The sequence below is a fragment of the Daphnia pulex genome, chromosome 9 (genome assembly GCF_021134715.1).
Source record: "Daphnia pulex isolate KAP4 chromosome 9, ASM2113471v1".
NCBI lineage: Eukaryota > Metazoa > Arthropoda > Branchiopoda > Diplostraca > Daphniidae > Daphnia > Daphnia pulex.
In genome coordinates, this window is record NC_060025.1 from 617,374 (window position 1) to 635,386 (window position 18,013).

Below are 18,013 nucleotides of genomic sequence, written 5' to 3' on the forward strand. Positions count from 1 at the left end.
TGGTAATTAACAGTTGTATTTTACGTAACATGACGACGGAATTTAAAAAAAAAAGACCAAGCTCATCCAAATTACGTCAATACTTTCTATTTGTATATATGTCTCAGTATTTATCTTAAGAGGCTTAAAGATTAGTAATTAAATCTGTTTGGTAAGAAAACAAATTGTTTTTCCCCTAATCAACAACATCACCTAGAGTAAACATTTACACGGTAGCAGGAGTGGAGATACACACCATAGTCTGAAAAATTACCAGTGTTTACACTAGAAATAATAGAGTGCGAGAAAATGACATGTGTGTGTGTGTAGCACAACTATAACATGAGAGTTTTGAGAGTAAGGATTCTTGACTTTTGGTTAACAATAAGGAAGCTTTCATAGTCGATAATATCGATTCGAGCAACGACGGAATCTAGGCCGACATTCTAGGGAGCTGGATGTGATTGACGCTGGATCAAGCGGAGTCGTTTCGTTTTTCAATTGTAACCTCCGTCTGTCCAAATCACCACGCGTTTGGTTTTATCACAGCTGGCTAATGCATAATCGCTGGGGTGCCAAGCTACAGCTATCACAGCGGAGCTGAAAATCAAACGGCAGATAATCAGATTCACGAATAATCGATTCCAATGTGAATAGATTAGTATTACCTGTGCTCTTTGAGTCTCTGTTCAACTACGCTGGTTGCGGTGTTGAAAATGAACACTGTACCATCCGACGAGCCAACCGAAACGTATTCGCCGCTACTGCTAAACGCCGCTCGGTTCCAGTCGCACCCAACGTGGAACTCGTCATCACTACACAAACATAAATCAATCATTTGAAGAATTAGATGCGTTTCCTTCGAAAAATGCGAATTAGAGGTCCGTAAAGAAATGATATCCAAGTTTCAAGAACCAACTATACCGTTCTAGGAGATTAGATTGTTACAGTGACCAGAACCAAAAGGAAACCGAAGGGGAAAACGCACAGGGGCGACGGGAGGATATACATGCTGCGAGAACCGTTAGGGACCAATAAATTAAACTCGGGACTATTGAACGTGAGCCATATCATCACGTTCGACTGGGCATTGAACTAGCAAGCAGCCAAGGGCCGCTCGAGCGGAATGAAATTATTTTCTTTAATCCGTTTTGAATCGAAATAAGAAGCAATGGCGGCACTTACGTGAAAGTGTTGCAAATCTTCTGGTTCATTCGCAGGTCGATGGTGACGAGACTGTCGTCACGAACGCAGGCCAGCAAGAAGTTGCGATCGCGGGAAAGGTCCAGCGAGGTCACTTTACCCTGCAGAAGGATCTCGTTGTGGCTGGACTCGGAACGCTGATCCCAGAAGCGAATTTTCTTGTCAAAATGGCCCGATAGAATTTGCACGCCGTCGATCGTCACCAGGTCATTGCAGCTTGAACCAGCAAATTTAGTCGAAATACCTATTGATGAATCATAAATGTAAAACACGGATTAATCAAATACAACGAATAGATTAAATAATATGTCACAAAGAAAAGAAACCCTTTGGGTTAATTTCTGAATGTCCTTGATTTTTCTGGGAATTTTGAGAAAAGTCAACGACCAAGAAAAGAACAGTACAGTAAGTTTCAATCGTCAACAATGTCAATATTTCTACGACCCCCATCATTTGATGTCTGATTTTATTTTATTAGAAAAAGAAGTGGCGTTCTGTTGCATCAAATCGTCAAGTCTATAATGAACTAGCTACCACCTAGAGCGGCCACAGTGACCACTTCCTGTTGAACTCCAATAGCAACTGTCCACTGTCCGGTATGAAATACGGTATGGCATTTCAAATATACAATCAACAAATATATAGATACTGTTTTTTGTTTTAAACAATCTACCATCAGCTATAGGAAACTATTGAAAATACTGTCTCAAAATTGGATCCACTCGAACGAATTGTTTGCAAGTTTCTCGCTCGAGTGCAAGTCTAACGAAACTTGAAAAATGTTGATCAACTTACAGGCTCTAGACCGCAGGTCCCAAATCTTCAACGTGCGATCATGACTCCCCGTGACGACCATCGACGTGTCACCCATGAATCGTGCCGCTAGGACCTTGCCGCTGTGCCCGGTCAACGTGTGCTGTAAAAATAGAAACAAAAAATAATAAAAATGAGAGTTGCACAGAGAAAATAATACAAAAAAATAAAAATAAAATGACACTTGCGCAACACTGGATTTGTTCACGAGATAACCATCAAATGAAAGGGTCAATTGTTTCTTCTTGATTCTACTAGACAAAAGAGAGGATGTAGAACAGGAGGGGGTGGGGAGAGTTCAACAGTCTTTTTCTTTATATTGAATGTCGTGAACTCTAAAGTACTTAAATACAATACGAAGCCCGTACAAATAATAATATGCATGGAGCTTCTATAGTTGTTTGTGATATTTTCCCACGGCCGGTGAAGGACGGTTACACGTCCGCTCACGCTGACTAAGGCATACTCTAAAAAAAAGTGGATAACATGTCGAAACGGTAAGCGAAGATGTCTCGGCTTGTAAAAAGTTCGATGAGAATAACAGGGCCCGATAGATTTGCCTTTGCGGTGATGGAGGCGATCCCCGTTCGATTCACCTAATCTTGGAAATGGAGTCGTTGTCGACAGTTCCATCCGCTTTTCGTCACGTGGAAAACGAAGAAGAAGAACCGCTCGAAACGCATTCACACGCATTCAACGTTTCCCGGAATGACTCTATGCAATAACATCACACCGAGCCTGGCTAACACACATCTATACTATAGCGCTAGATGGAATAGCTCAACTAATTGAATTGGGGCCAAAGTGATGACTCAAGTCGATAAGAACAACCGTTCAAATGGATAACGCATCAAAGTAAATCGAATAAACGATAGTATGGTTTTATCGCCTATGACGAAATAGGAATTCGCCTTAACAATAAGAAAATAAATTTTTTCCAAGAAAAAACAATTGAAAAAGCAAAAACCGCCAATTTTCAAATAAAAAGTAACAGTGATAAAAGAGCGATATACAGGAAAACAGTATCAATTGGTCTAGTTAAAGTCATAAAAATCCCACTATGATGTCAAATAAGGAAGCGAAAAAAAAAACTGAAAAGATTTCGTTCTTTTTTTCTTCCTAGAACATTAGTGCAGCAATCAAGGAAACTCTTAGAATCGAGTGCAAAATAAAAACCAAAAAAAAAAAAAAAAAACTGTTTGGTTATTCAATTGATGGTATATTCATGCCGTTTTAAGGAAACATGAGACTTGAATTTGTTTTTCAAAAATCCCGCTGGATAGAAAAGGTCCGAAGATGATACGAACAAATTTCCTGGCCAAGAGTCCTGTTTCATTATCTTTCATTTCAGGGTTTCTTTGCGCATTGACCGGCCTTCACGAGGGATTACTATAGAGGCCTAATTACCGTTATTCAAAAAGATGTCGACTGAACTCCGCTGACGTCAAAATCTTCGCAACTGCTTTTCGCCCTCGTTAGTCTAGTCAGTTGCACGGACCTTAGGTTTGACGAGTTATTATATTTCCCTTTGAACTTTTCTTCTTCCATTTTGCCTATTCCTCTTCATATTTTTTTGTTCTGTCATGATTCATGAAGAATACAACGCAACCACCAAAGAACAGCTATTCATATCAAATAAGGCAGGTCTAGATAATTTAGGCCATTCTTATACCTAAGGACTGCCCGTCGACAGACCCGCTGACGGATCTTTTGTGGGTACAAGACGACGCGGTGTGCAAGCTCGTCAGGCGAAATGATCGGCATGAAAAGAGAGGAAACGACAACAACAACAACGACAACTGGGCCAGTAAGTGCAGGCAGCGGAATATAATATGACCACTGTGCCAACCTAACCGTGTGAGATGCTCCAGCCCACGCCAATGGTATATACACCACCCATAGACTTATATATTCAATTGAACTGCAATCTTGTAACTGTACGATGGAAAACGACCCAATTCCAAGCGATCAATGTCACATTTTCTCACGTCTGGTCACGTAGAGAAAACTTCTGTTATTTATTTATTTATTGCGCATAAGCTGTGATGATGCGTCGTTCCGATCGCACGTCACCAACCGTTTAGACCGGTGGACTATATTGCCCAGCGTAGGTATCGATTAGATCGACTGTTTAGAAGGCATAAAGATGAACAGTTAGACGGTAGGATTGAACTCGTCGCGGCATTGTCGCCCGATCGGTGACGCCCCGTTGAACGAAATGGCCATAGCTGTATACAAGACACTGTGCACTTGGAAGTTTTTCCCATTCGTTCCACCCTGAAATTTTTTGGTAATCCTCGCCGACTTCCGTTCATTCAAATCCAAGAAACGGACTGACCGAGAGAGAGAAAAAACGGCGACAACAAGAGATTCGGGTTCTTCACGCTAAATCACGCATCGGCCTTCTGAATAATTTCTATTTTTTTCCCAGCGCCATTTCTATGAAAACGAACAGTTAGACTGAGTGTACTCGCAAATCATTTTCACACTTGTTTAAGCCGGCAAACGGTCAAACGGAACCAATTGCCAAACTGACAGTTGAGTGGCCGAGAACCTTTTTAAAAGACATTCCCGCATTCTAACTGAAAGAAATGGTACAGAACCACAGAAAGGAAAAAAAATCAAAGCCAATTAGTTTCAATCGCAATCAGCTAATGGCGATGATTGTTTCTTTTGTCTCGTCGTCGAAAAGGAACTCAACCACCCCCGGCGGACATGTTATTTCTCGAGATGAAACTAATCGCAACCGTTAGAGTTATTTGTTGATCCGTTCAAGCTAAACAAACTCATCATCGTCCGAAAAGTTCATTGCACTTTAAAAAAAGTGAAGTTTTCCTCTTGGTTTCTATCTCGATGTGTCAATGAAGCGTACAAGGCATTTCCGCTCAGAGCAGCTACGGAACTGTGCACTTCCTACCGGTTTCTCTCTCTCTATGCGTGTGTGTGAATGAAACAGTCGTAATGATTATGTCGGCGAAGATAAACGATGCTCCTCTTGACGTTCTCACCGTAACACGACGATGGGTTTTCACGAAAAAAAATAAAATGAAATGAAATGAAATAAAAAAAAAAGACTTTGGAGTTTGGAAGATATTACAGCACTTTCATTTGGTCGGAATAATATAACCCTTTTCGTCGTGAAATAATTCCGGATTTTTTAAATGAACGCGCCGCAGAAAAAATAAAAGAAGCGCACTTTTGGCGCGGCTCATTGGCGGCTTCAATCGAGTCTCCCCCCGCCAAAAAATTTAAAAAAAAAAGAGCCCCACATTCTTCTTGTCATTCCATTGTCGTTGCGGTTTTTTCTGTGTCCCCACCCGCCGTGCACGTAGGCACGACGAAGTCACACGCATCTATCTTGTCCACCCATCTTCCGAAAGAATAAAACTGAATGTGAGAAAGGGTATTCAAACTATTGGAGACGATCGTGCAGATTGCAGAATGCCGAGTTATATAACCCGCTGTATCAATAGAGAGGTAAAATAAGTCTCAGCTTTTTTCTTTCTCGCTCAACATTTCTTCGACCTCAAGGACGACAGAGTTTTATCTTTCAAGTATAAAATGGTCTTTTTTTAGATTTCATTTTTCAATTTAAAAAATATAATTAAAGGCATAAAAATAGAGGCAAAGGGATTTTAGATTGAACAAAAACAAGAGTTTGTTCTCTTGGCTGATGACCCAAGTCAATGCCCAGGAGCGAACGAAAAATATCACAACTCCATGAGAGATCATGTTACGTAAAAAATGAAAACGTAGATGAGCATTTTCTTAAGGAAATATATTCGCCATAATTACGCGTTTTAAAATTCCCTAATAAAAATGCAGATTGTGCCGTGTGCCGGTGGTGGTAAAAAGAACGGTCGGAGGCGCACTAGGCAACACCTGCTGAGCTCACAGTCGTTCTCTTTTACGTATACACGACGGTGTAATCAAGAGAGCAGCTCCTCGTCGCAGCCCGTTCAAAATAGTTATGGCTATAATATACAGAGGAACTGGCCAGATTATATATATATAGCATGATATGGAATGGCACCGGAAATGGATTGGAATTGGAGAGTAATAACAGTTTGCTAGGTAACACTCGTGAATTTAAAAAATAAATAAATAATCGTTACATTTTTTTTTAAATTTAAACTTTGATTCGGTGTTGTATGATATTTTCCCTGCTTTATTTTATGTCCATTTTGTAATTCAGAGAACCGTAAAACGTTTCGCAACCGGAGGAAATGCTGGAAGAATTGATGAATGCTTTTCTCTGCTAAAAGAGAGACTATTAACCGTTGCCGGCCGGCAGTATTTCATTTTTATCATGTCCATGTATAATACTACTACTTCTTGTTCCTTTTATCCCCCCACTCTTTTCTTTTTTAAATATATAAAAAAAAACTGTTAAATGACGAAGGATTACTGTTGTGTTAGCAATCTAGACAAAACACGGCGGCTCGTTGGCGCCGAATTAACTCGCCCTTTTTCATAGACATAATTCATTTCTGTTTTCTTTTCTCCCCTTTGCTTTGAGTTTTTTATTAGAGAAGGACGTCGACCCAGACGTCTGACGGCCACAACACATCGCGGTGTGTTTGTGTGTGTGATAACATTGAGGATCGATTTCAACCAAACTCTCCAATTCGATCAGCCAAAAGCCATCATTCAATTAATATTTGGTTGACGCGATCAGACACCGCAAAGGACGGAAAGGACGAATGCAAGAAGACCTTCAAAAGACCCAGAAAATTATGAATTATTCCAAATTCAAACCTCATGAAAAGAAATCTAAATATAAACTAGAAAAATTAGCCAGAGGGCAGATAGATGTTACGGCCGGTTTCAATTGTCACGATATTATACATTATCGGTAATACAATGGTGAGCTTCATCAAATCGATGATGACGGCCTACCAGAAATATTCGGCTACTTTTCAAAGGGTGAACACAATCAACAATAACACGCAGAAAAAACACTCCAAATAAACACATCCACATCACGTTAAAAAGAAATGAAAGCGAATCCGAAACATATCGTCCAGGCTAGCGGTCACGGATGGCCTCGGGCCAAGGATGTGTTTCCACGGCGATTCAAAAGGCCTCACGAATTATGCTCTCACTTTCTGTGTGTACACGTAGTAACACCCCCAGGAACGGATAAAAAACGAAAAAAAAAAAAAAATGACCGCAACTTCCGCGCTTACACCGAACGTCAAAAAATTCCAAACTGATTTTGTTTTTATTTCATATTCGGCTGCGGCAGTTATTTGGCTTTTTTCTTACCCCTTTTATTTTTACGACTAAGCGCATCTAGTATATGCGATAGTACCTGAAAAAAAAATCGGCCCGATGGACTCTTCCACCACCTGTGCACTTGTGCATTCTATATATTGACTTGAGTGCAAAGCTTTGGTAGTAAAAGAAATGGCTCACCTTAAAAATAGTACATTAGCTTATGGAGAAAAACCTATTCGATCGGTTCTCGCGATCGGGGAACTGCTACGTCGTGCCTCAACGATTTTTCACAAAATTTGGTTGGACTCGTTTATATGAACTGAAATGGGCACTTCACCTTTTTTTTTTCTTTTCAGCGTCAAATAATCAAGGGCAATCCAAGCGAAGAAGTTGAAAATTTTTCCCTTGCGCGTGACAATCTAAACATTTAAAAAACGCGCTAGACCCCCAAAACGCAAGTTCGTTAGACTCTTGAAAGTCGTGAAACAGAAAACCTCTTCAATCAGAGCAAGTGGCTGGTTTAACAAGATGGGCGATGGATGCAAACACTTCTCACGACGTGCATTTTCAAGAAGAAGAAGAAGAAAAAAATGGGACCCGCAATCATTTCAACGAGATGGTTAGCTCGACTAATCGGGGGTCTGTTTAACGACCGATAATGGAACATGGAAAAGAGTTGGCGAAAGAAAGTGCTGGCTGTTTGTTTGTTTTTTTGCCACCCAGCGAGAATGAACCGGTTCGCCTTTTATTCTTCTCCAAGCTGCGAAAGTGAAATGAAACGAGATGGTCCTAATAACGGGAGATGGCGATCAAACGGAACGTAACTAACGCGGAGATGAAGTGAGAGAGAAATTCAACGCTTCTTGTTTTGATTCAACGTGTTGTTGGGTCTCGTGCTGTCCGAAAAAAAGACTTTTGGTCAGCGGCCTGAAAAATACAGTGTACCTTGTTGGGGTTCTTTCATCAGTCACGTGTGCATATAGGCAGCAATCATTTGTACCTTGTTCCCGCGCCATTTACAAACCAACCATGAGACCGTTCACACACACACACATCTCTCTCACATCATGACGAAACGGCCTGGCGGAAGCTCCAGTCACGCTGACACCTCCTCTGCTTGTACAGCAGGTTCCTTTAATTCTTTTAATACAACAAAAGTTGCACAGGAATTATTTGTACAAGATTTGTTGAATCTACAGATATTAGACGATTGCATCTACTCGAGGCGATTTGAGGGTCTTTCCCTATTTGCCTTGTCCAAAAAACTCCGTTGGATGTCAACTCGAGATTACGTCAGTCGAGAAGCTATTCAAATATAAGAAAGCCAACGGGGACCACCTGGGGACCCGCAATTGACGTACAATCCTGACGTGCACTCTGCAACTAAAAAAAGAAGTGGGAAATCCAAATAAGCTTTTCATCATTTCGCGTTGTTATAATAGTCATAACGGCATCCAGGGGGAGCTGATAAACTACCCAAAAAGTTGTAAAAAATGGTTGGCTCGGCATATCGATATCGATCGACGTCGTAAAATAATAAACATTTTCCCAGCCGACTGGACGAGTCGAGCGAAATTGCCTAAATGAAATCCACCCAACTTTGAAATCATCAGCCAAAAAAAATAATGGCATTTCATTTGAGACTGTAGCGTGTCCGGCCTGACCGAGCCATTACAAAATAAAATAAAGAAAGAAAGAAAAATGTACAAGAGCGAGAAACTATCAACTCACGGCGAGAAGAAGAAGAAAGGAATAGAAGGACATTGAGCGAGCGCAGCACACGGTCGAAGCTTCTTCTTCTTCTACTTCTGACCGCGCGCTTGGGTGATTTCGGGAAGGTCGGCAATGTGGTTTGATGGTCGGCCGTTGTTTTTTTTTTGTTTTTTTGAGGCGCGTCACCGCACCGGAACAAGCGGGCAACAATAGGTTAGATGACCGGAATACGACCCGTTAGAACCAAAGTAGTTCTATGTACACACTGATGATGTGCAAACAATCCGGCACGCCGAGTGTACTATTTATTTTATAGATCCTATTCCGAGCGAGTTCGTTAAATGAAGAACAACAAAAAAATAACACAACAAAATTTGATAAGAAATAGAGCGAAGTGGCCATCATTTTAACCTAAAGACCCGAGATTTTTTTTGCTTTTTGTTTTTTCCAAACCAAAAGTGTTAAACAGGAAAACCTAACGATAAAAATTCCGAAGATATTCAAAAGACCTAAAATAAAAAAAGTACCAAAAACACACACAAAAAAAAAAGACGACCAGATTTACTTTTTGCCGCGTGAGTCGTTTCTTCCGGTTAAAAGAGTTGGTCGGCCCAGGTGGGGTGGTAAAAAAAACAAAAAAAGGAATGTAAATAAATATATAAAAATGGGTATGCACTTCCGCGTGAATCTTTTTCCTGGTTTCTCACGGTCTCCACACCATAGAGCACTAGTCTCTGTACTCTCCATTTTTCCACAAGAGGATTCCGAAAAGAAGAAGAAGACGACGACTTTTGATATCACACACACACCAAGCGCATTAACTCGTCACAGACAAATACTAGAGACGCATACCTCCTTGTGGTCTCTACGGTCAATCGGCGGAAGACAAAGGAGCTACTAACTATTGTTAAGGAGTGCGAGCGAAACGAAGGGGGGAAACAAGGTTCACAAAATCCTGTCAAAAGTACTAAGTTATCTAATTATCTGCAGCCATTGGAAGGGCGTGGCCGAAGCTATCCATCACCATTGCACAAGCCCAGGTGAAGCAGCCAGACAAAATAAAGTCGAATGCGTGCCGTTTCCCGCTCAATCATTAGCTACACCAACAGGAGAGGCCATTTAATTTTTTTTTAGCCAACAGCTGCAAATACGAACGAAATCGGATAAATGGATTTCGGCGGTTTTTTTTTTCGTGCGGGCGACCGACAAACTTCGTTACAATATTACATTTTAGAAAAAGAAAAAAAATCTCCTGTTCCCCTGAAAGAAAACGGCAACAATTTCGTTTCAAAGCTGCCAAGACGAGCAAGCGTGGAAATATTAATTTGTGCGTAACGCTTTGTTAAGCGAGAATGTTGAGATGATTACTATATATCCCGTGGAATGTAGACTTTTGGCGTCTGCTAGACCGGGTTTCTTTTTTTCTTTTTCCCCCCATTTGGGAAATATTAAAATTAATATTAATATTTTTAATTCCACGGTTTCTTGGCTTTTTATCCGAGTTTCATTGTGGAAATAAACAAGGGCTCCCTCCGGCGTGCTGTACGTCTTTTATGTCTTTGAATGGACTCTGGCTATATACCCTGGTACCACTCTTTTCAATAAGCGCAATGAAGAAGGGCAATTAAAAAAAAAAAAAAAACGCCGATTCCCGGAATAGGTTTGTCTTCACATTTTTCATTGTGTCACCACCAACAAGATGAACGAACGTGATAAAACTCCTTTGACTGACTCAAATTTTCCGAGAAAACGCCGTGAAAAATTTAAAAGTTAAAAATAAAAATAGAAGAAGAAGAATTCATCTACCTGACGCATCAAAAGAGATCATTTCACGTGATGTGTCTACGCAGAACCCGGGTCCATTTAATCTTATTATACCCATAGTGCGAAAAAAAAAAATAATAATAATCAAAGCGGATCTTTTTTTAAGTTAAGAAAATAAAAGTATTAACGGTTTTTCCCTGTGTTCGTCGACGTCCACGACCTGTTACAAGCCCCTCGTCATCCATTGTCAGCACATTTTAAATGCTTTGGAAAACCAATTTAAAGAAAAAGAATAAAAACGCCAACAACAACAACAACAATCTATTAGTCTTGCGACGACACGCTCAAATATTTATCAATTGCTCGCGGCTCTCCATCTATAGAGATTTGATAAACTAATCACGTCGCCATTCCTTCCGAGTCCTTAACGGGCACGCGCATTGTGTGTCGACGACCGCGTCGTCATCATATGGTCGCTATAATCGTTGCCCTTATCGGGGAGAAGGATCTGTTTCCAACGAATTTGATGACCGAAAGAAAAAGAAAGAAGCAAATATATCATCCAAGATCAAGCCAAGTGGATACAGTACATTGTGGCCATTGCTGCATCATCGCTCGAGAAAGGAGTGAAAGGAGAGAGAAGAGGTGCAACACGGTAGCACCAACAAATGACGGCGGTTATTCACCTCTTTGTTAAGATTCTTATAAGTCGAGGAGCTCTTCTCCTTATCATCAAGTTGTTGAAAAAACACGCAGGATATTTTTACTTCAAATATTGAGCGTCTCAACGGGGTATCTTTCAAATTGAATCAGAAAATACAAAACGGGTATAGATAGCCCATTTGCTTCTTCTTTTGAAAACACGACGCTTGTTGATTGAATCGAATTATAATGAAACAAAGACTTTGGTAATCTTCTGACGCCGCCAAAACAATATTTCTTCAACAACAATTTAACAACAGTGACTTGTTATTCAATTCTTTACAACTCGGCAGTGACGTCAATATTTCAAGACTAAAAGAAAAATTCAATAAAAGTCCTTGAAATCACCTCTATATCTGACGCGTGATCCAGACCAAAGAACCCGATGAGCAGGTCTTGTGAATTTCACTCTCCTCAGACCAGTTACCACCTAGCCAATGATCAAGTGTACACACAGTAGATAAACATGTCAGATTCAAAAAACCACACAAGACTGACCAAGCCAGCTATTTACGATCGTTCATCCAAGTTGGGTTGATCGACTTGATTCCGACACCTGCTCTTGACAACAACAACAACAACAACAGAAAAAATCGGCTAATCCTAATCGAATAATCTGCCGACAACAATTGAACAGTCGACCACTTTTTAGGTGGTAGAGTCCGTCATGCGAATCGTTCAACAATTTCTTAACAAGGCTCAAGACAAGTTTTGATTTTCTGATCTATTCAAAGTGTAATGTGTTTTGAATAGATCCAGAGCTCTCAAAAGAGTTTATTTTTTTCCGGACTACTGGCTCGTTAGATCCGCAATCGTGAGAAGCCGATTTCTATAGGACTGCTTGGATGTAAATAAGGCTAGACGAATGTCGGGCACAAACTAGCGCACCAACCGGAACAAAGTGAATTCAAAGAATCGCATACGAACTGATCCGCTCCGTCATGTCACATGTATAATACCTACGTATACATACATACATGCGGTCGTGACTGGTGTGTCGAGTTCATTCTAGCGACTCTAACTGTACATATATAATCTAATCAGCCGGCTTCCAACATTATCGCTTCAACCCTGTCCGACTGGATTTTTTCTTCTTTCCACATTTTTCTTTCCTTTTGTCTGGTATTTATGGTTTCCAAAGAGAGAAGGAAACAAACGCCAATGATGATGATGATGACATTACGAACCGCATAACAACCTTCCTTGGGTATTGACCAGCGGCGAAATGTCAACCACCTTCCTTAAGGTGGGAATCGTCCTTATAGATTCCTCCTTCCCCCCCATATTCTGATGGACTGCCAAGAGACAACAGAAACCCCAAAAGAGATTTTTCCTTTCGTTTATCATCATGACTTCTTCTTTCACGTTTCTTTTTGAAGATACCTCCTATACCATTTCTATTTTTCTTTTTCCAGAGCACCGCAAGTTTCCCCTGGCTGCGCGTGAGAAAGCGACGGTCAACTCCCGCGTTTCAATCCACATAGCCGAGGCTCTGGTGGAGCCAACATCACGAGGCTGTCCGAACGTGATATACCACCCACCGCAAAACAACATGGACCGATTATTGAAAGAAGGAAAAAAAGAAAAGACATTCAAGTGAAAAACGCTCACTCACCGAGGACACAATCGAAGGAAATAATCCACACAAAAGGACACATCTCTCTCTGAACTTGGCATTCAATGCCCGACACACACAATCAGATCCTTCTATATTTTCTCGAGTGCGAATCGGAATTTAAAAGTTACCATCATCGTCGTCAAACACAGGAAATTAACGTATATAAATTATATAGAGTACGGATATTATTAAATATATAGACTGTGCGTCGACGCTGACACCGGATACAGATAGCGGTGGTGCGGCGGTGGTGTTTATTGACGTCGACGATTATCTCTCGCTTTTTTGGCGTTACACCAAAAGAATGTCAATAAAAAAACAAAACCAAATTGATTCACCGCCACCGCTACTGTTGTAAAATAAAAAAACCCAGCCTTATATGTACACCTTCGGTCACTATAGGGCATTGACGTAATGCGGAAAAATAAAAAGGTGATCATCTCTCATGCACGAAAAGAGAGTTATGAAATCACACGTCCTAGAGAGCCTCTCAATCTAGTGTTTCAAAAAAATATTTCTTTTTTCAACATGAAAAATGGAAAAGGCAACAAGAGAATTTGCATCGTCATGGACAACGCAGTCGGGGTGCACCCAAGAGATGAATAATACTCCCGGCTGTTTATTGATTTTTACCTTTTGTTACATTTTTTTTCTCCTACTGAATGTATACACAGCGGCATCATCGCCGTTCCATTCAATGATATTTACGTTCGAATGTTTAGATTTTGTACAAAACACCCAAGGTTGTTATTGTCCGGTTGATTGGTTCGTGACCGGTCGAACAACAAGAGCTTTTATCACAAACAAACACACACACAACCACAATTTAATATCTTACGAAACTCTTGGCAAGACAGAAAAAAAACTCCTCTTATTTTACTGGGAAGATCCGCTATTTATTCTTCTATTCATTAGAGTGCATCGGCATCACTTTCGTTCCCTTTTTTTCAGACGGTGTATACGGGGCAAGAAAACCAAAAAACAAAAAAGAGGCCATTCATGAGGCATAACCAAACTTGGACGTTATTTAACATTACGCACTTCTTCTTTCTAGCTTAAAAACACATTTCGGTTACCCTTCCACTAAATTCCCCCGCCTCTCCAACAAGAACAGTTAGACGATAAATTTCAGGAGCTCAACGCGTAAGTGCAAGTGTAGCGATAAAAGCTCCAAGGGACAGAGAGAAAGAGAAAAATAAAAAGAAATGAAAGAAAAAGTTGAAGACATCGAAAAAATAAAAATAAAAGTGAGACGGAGCTGTTGCCAATGTTTCACATCCGGTTATTTTTTAGCTCTGTAATCAACTCGAATAAAAAAAAGGAAATTCCAAATTCAAACGAGGAGGTTTTCCAAAGTGAACTGGAGGAAGTCGGTTCAAGAATTTCGATTGCATTTTTCCCTGATGAAGTAATAAATCAAATAAGGATCATTAATCGCGACGAGAGAAATATTACACACGACAGATGGACAGCCGGACAAATCCAATCAAGAAAACCTAAGGGTCATTATCACGAGCAGTCGGGCAGAAACGAAATACAGAAAATACACGCAGAGAGAGGCAGGCAGTACCAGCAGTACTCCCAAGATGAATTGGCAGAAGAATGTTGGGCTAACACAAAAGACCGTCAGCAGACCCAAAGTCAAATGTTTTGCTTGAACGGCAGCAGCGCTCGGCAAGAAAAAAAGGCAACAACCGTCGTTTTAAACATTCGTCCGTCCGACTCTCCCATCCAGCAACAAGAGTCATCGGCCGCAGTGAAATGGATGGAAAAGATAGAAAAAAGACCCAACGCGTCTTTTTTAAAAACAATTTCGCTCCTAGAAGGAGAGTGGAGGTTGAAACAAGACACGTCTAATGAATGGCTGCCATCCGTTGCGACTTTTCATCACCTCTTTGATGTTATTTTCATATTTAATTTTCCTCTTGCAACTGATTTTTCTTTCTGTGTTTTCTGATGACAGCCGACAGCAGTCGACACGTTCAAAAAGGCTGGCGACGGCCACCAATGTGTCTGGCTCAAAAGTAAATCGACCAAGCGCAAATGACGAATAATGGAATGTCGACGAAGAAGAAGAAGAATCAAAAGATAAAACAGCGCTGAATGCGGCAGGAGAAGAAGTCAGGAAGAGAAACCAGAGTGATGATCACAGACATAAGGAGCCCTTTCAGCTCCGTTCAACTTGAGACCATCCCCTTTTGTTTGGCTGGCCATTTCTTCAATTTGACACTTGATCGACACTTTCCATGGAATTTCTTCGATTCTTCCCGATCTAAGAATGCTCGACAATTCGAAACGTAGAGTTCAAAAACCAAATCAAATGGAAGGCCGTTATTTTTCTTTTGGTAAATAAAGATGTGAAATTAGACCTAGGGGTCTCAATAAAACCGCAGAAAAATGTATGCCACAGTCAATCAATCTGACAGAGACAACCTCGACTTTGCTTGCCATTCACCGCAAGAATTTTCTTCTTGTTTTCTTTCCGCTCAAATCAGATATGTTCTCATTATTATAAAGGCCAAGTTGAAATGGCGTTCGGACAAGGGAAAATCCCACCAAAGAAAAAAAATAGATAGAAATCTTAAATAAGCGAACCAAAAAGGATGGAATAAAAGGCCTTTTCTGCGATAATTTCGATGTGTTTACGCTGGAAGGGAGAGAGAACTTTTGAAAATTCTCACGGGGGTGCGACCGCAGCACTGCCGCCAAGAACATTTCTGTTTTTATTTCGAGTTTGTTTAGATTTTTCAATTGGAATGTTGAAAAAAGAAAAGAAAAAGATTGTAGACTTGGATTCGGACATCAATTACGGTCATTCCCTATGCCTAAATCACTAAACTCCAGCCAATGTCAATGTGGACGATCGTGATTCGTGAGCCACCGGTAAAGACAAAGCCCAAACCCACAACAAAACGGCCGCAAAAGAATCCCTCCTTCTTCTTCTCCCCTCTCCAAAAAAATAAATAATTTGAAGCAACTGGCGGCTATATATAAGCGCGCGGTCATCCTCACGATTTTCTTCTTCTTCTGCCGGCCATGATTTTCTCGGGGTGAAAGACATGGGGTTGCGCTTATATTATTATTATACGTCTGACAAACAAGCAGCTTGAAAAAAAAAAGAAAAACAGCTGGCAAACTTATGTTACACCTAACCCGCCCATTCCATCACCGCGCCGCCAAATATCATCTTTAATCCTTGATTTAGTTTCTGGCCGAAAAGATGGTCAAGACATTTTATTTGACGGTCAGGTTTGTTATATCCTTCATATTTTCAAGGAGTTATAGGACTTTCATTTTCTTTTCTGGTGAAAAAAAGAAAAGAAAAAGAGAATCAAGTTTTCTTTGAAGTACATTTCGTTCCTCGTCATTGTATAATTGCGTGGGCATCCGTCACCCAAGGCTAAGGTGGCTTTAAAAGAAGAAAAATCTAGCTCTTAAAAAAGAAATGACGCCAGTTGGTGTTTGTTCCTGAGTTGAACACAGTCGTCCTCTGTGTCGGGAATCATTAATCACCAACACGCCAACGGGTCCGAGTGTGTCCGAGCACTATTGTTATTTCCCCCCTTAGGATTTTGATACGAAACGCACTTGTGAAATTAAACAAAAAATGAATAAAAATAAAAAAGGGGAAAAAAAAAACAAGAGTACCCAGAGCCTTTTACCCATCATAAAAAGGAGATGGAAGGAAAACAAGCGAAAGAATAAATCAATAAATAAAGAAATAGCCACCAATGCGCCATTCTCTCAACTACAAGTATGAGCGAAAAGAACTGTATTTTCTTGTTTCGCAAGAAGCCCGAGCCGCGCGGTGAGTAAATGCCGGTTCAACCGACTGTAAATAACACACGGCACCACTCAACACGGACTAAGGACAGGAACGGAATAAAAAAAGGGAAACATCCGCGCGATGATTTCCAGTCATTCAATACGTCGTCCAATTTAAGAAGAAGAGACCAAACCGGTTTATCGGCCCGTAACGTGTCTTCTACACACACATACGTACTCTCGTATATATAAAAACACAGTAGCATAAAAGAGATGAGAAGAAATACCAAATGACCGTTATATTGATTGACCCTTTCGGAATCATGGCGGCCAACTTGCGCATTTCTTGAAATGTGAAATACGAAGAAAAAAAGAACTCTTTTTTTTCTTTCTTTTGACGCCCATCCAAGAAATGGGTAACCGGCCGAGACCGTCCTATCGGACACGACAAGACTTGGCTGTTTCCACAACCACAGTCATGGGAATAGAAGGCGCGCGCGCGCGCATGGAAGTATAGGACGGAAAAAGTTGTTTTTTTTTTTTTTGGTCGTCGTCTTCGTCTTTTCCGGTGGCGAGCCAGCGAGAAGGTATTCCATCGACCGCACCAAAATGCCACACCATGTACCACCACCACCGCCACCACCAGTTCGAGGCAAACAGCCTTGTCTCCTTCCGTTCCATCCCAACTGCTGGCCAACAGGTTGTTGGCACTAGCCAAACTTCTTTTTCCTTTTTTGTTTTTCTCTCTCTTCCATTTCGTCTTCTTCTTCTGTCTTTCCTATTACATAACTACACAGTGTGTCCGGACATCGACAAAATGTGCAGCAGTCGATGGAGAGAGAGTATCGAGAAATTATCCATCCGTACTCGATTCGCCAAACATGATTGAAATGATTCCGTTTCGCTGTAGTGGCTAATCAGTGGAACCGGCAACGTACCACAAGAAAAAAGGTGAACCCAAAAATAATTGACACACCGCAACCAATAATACGAGGATGAGATGAAAGACTTTTGATCTTGGCGTGCACCGTTATTCGGGCTGTATTGTTTTTTTCCCGCTATGAAATTTAAAAAAACATTTCGTCCGGCTCTAATTTAAATTCCGTAAATCAATTTTCGGCTGGGGGGCCGGCCGGAAGAAAATTTTAAATTTGATATGGGAAATGGCGCGCATCACATTAAAAAAAAAAATCTCCGTACTGGGGACATAGTAACAATAATAATAAAAAAGACAAC

The 18,013-nt window shown here is 40.7% G+C and overlaps 1 protein-coding gene across 1 annotated transcript in view; it reads right to left on the reverse strand.

Annotated features, from left to right (window-relative positions):
- LOC124202020 (autophagy-related protein 16-1-like) overlaps positions 1–18,013 on the reverse strand; it is a 26,582-nt gene continuing 8,569 nt past the window's right edge. The window contains exons 10-13 of the mRNA XM_046598289.1: positions 1,978–2,098; positions 1,165–1,426; positions 648–794; positions 1–579 (exon numbers count right to left, since the gene is read on the reverse strand). Of these exons, the coding sequence (XP_046454245.1) occupies positions 477–579; positions 648–794; positions 1,165–1,426; positions 1,978–2,098 (633 nt within the window). The 3' untranslated portion in view covers positions 1–476. The remainder of the gene's footprint in view (positions 580–647; positions 795–1,164; positions 1,427–1,977; positions 2,099–18,013) is intronic.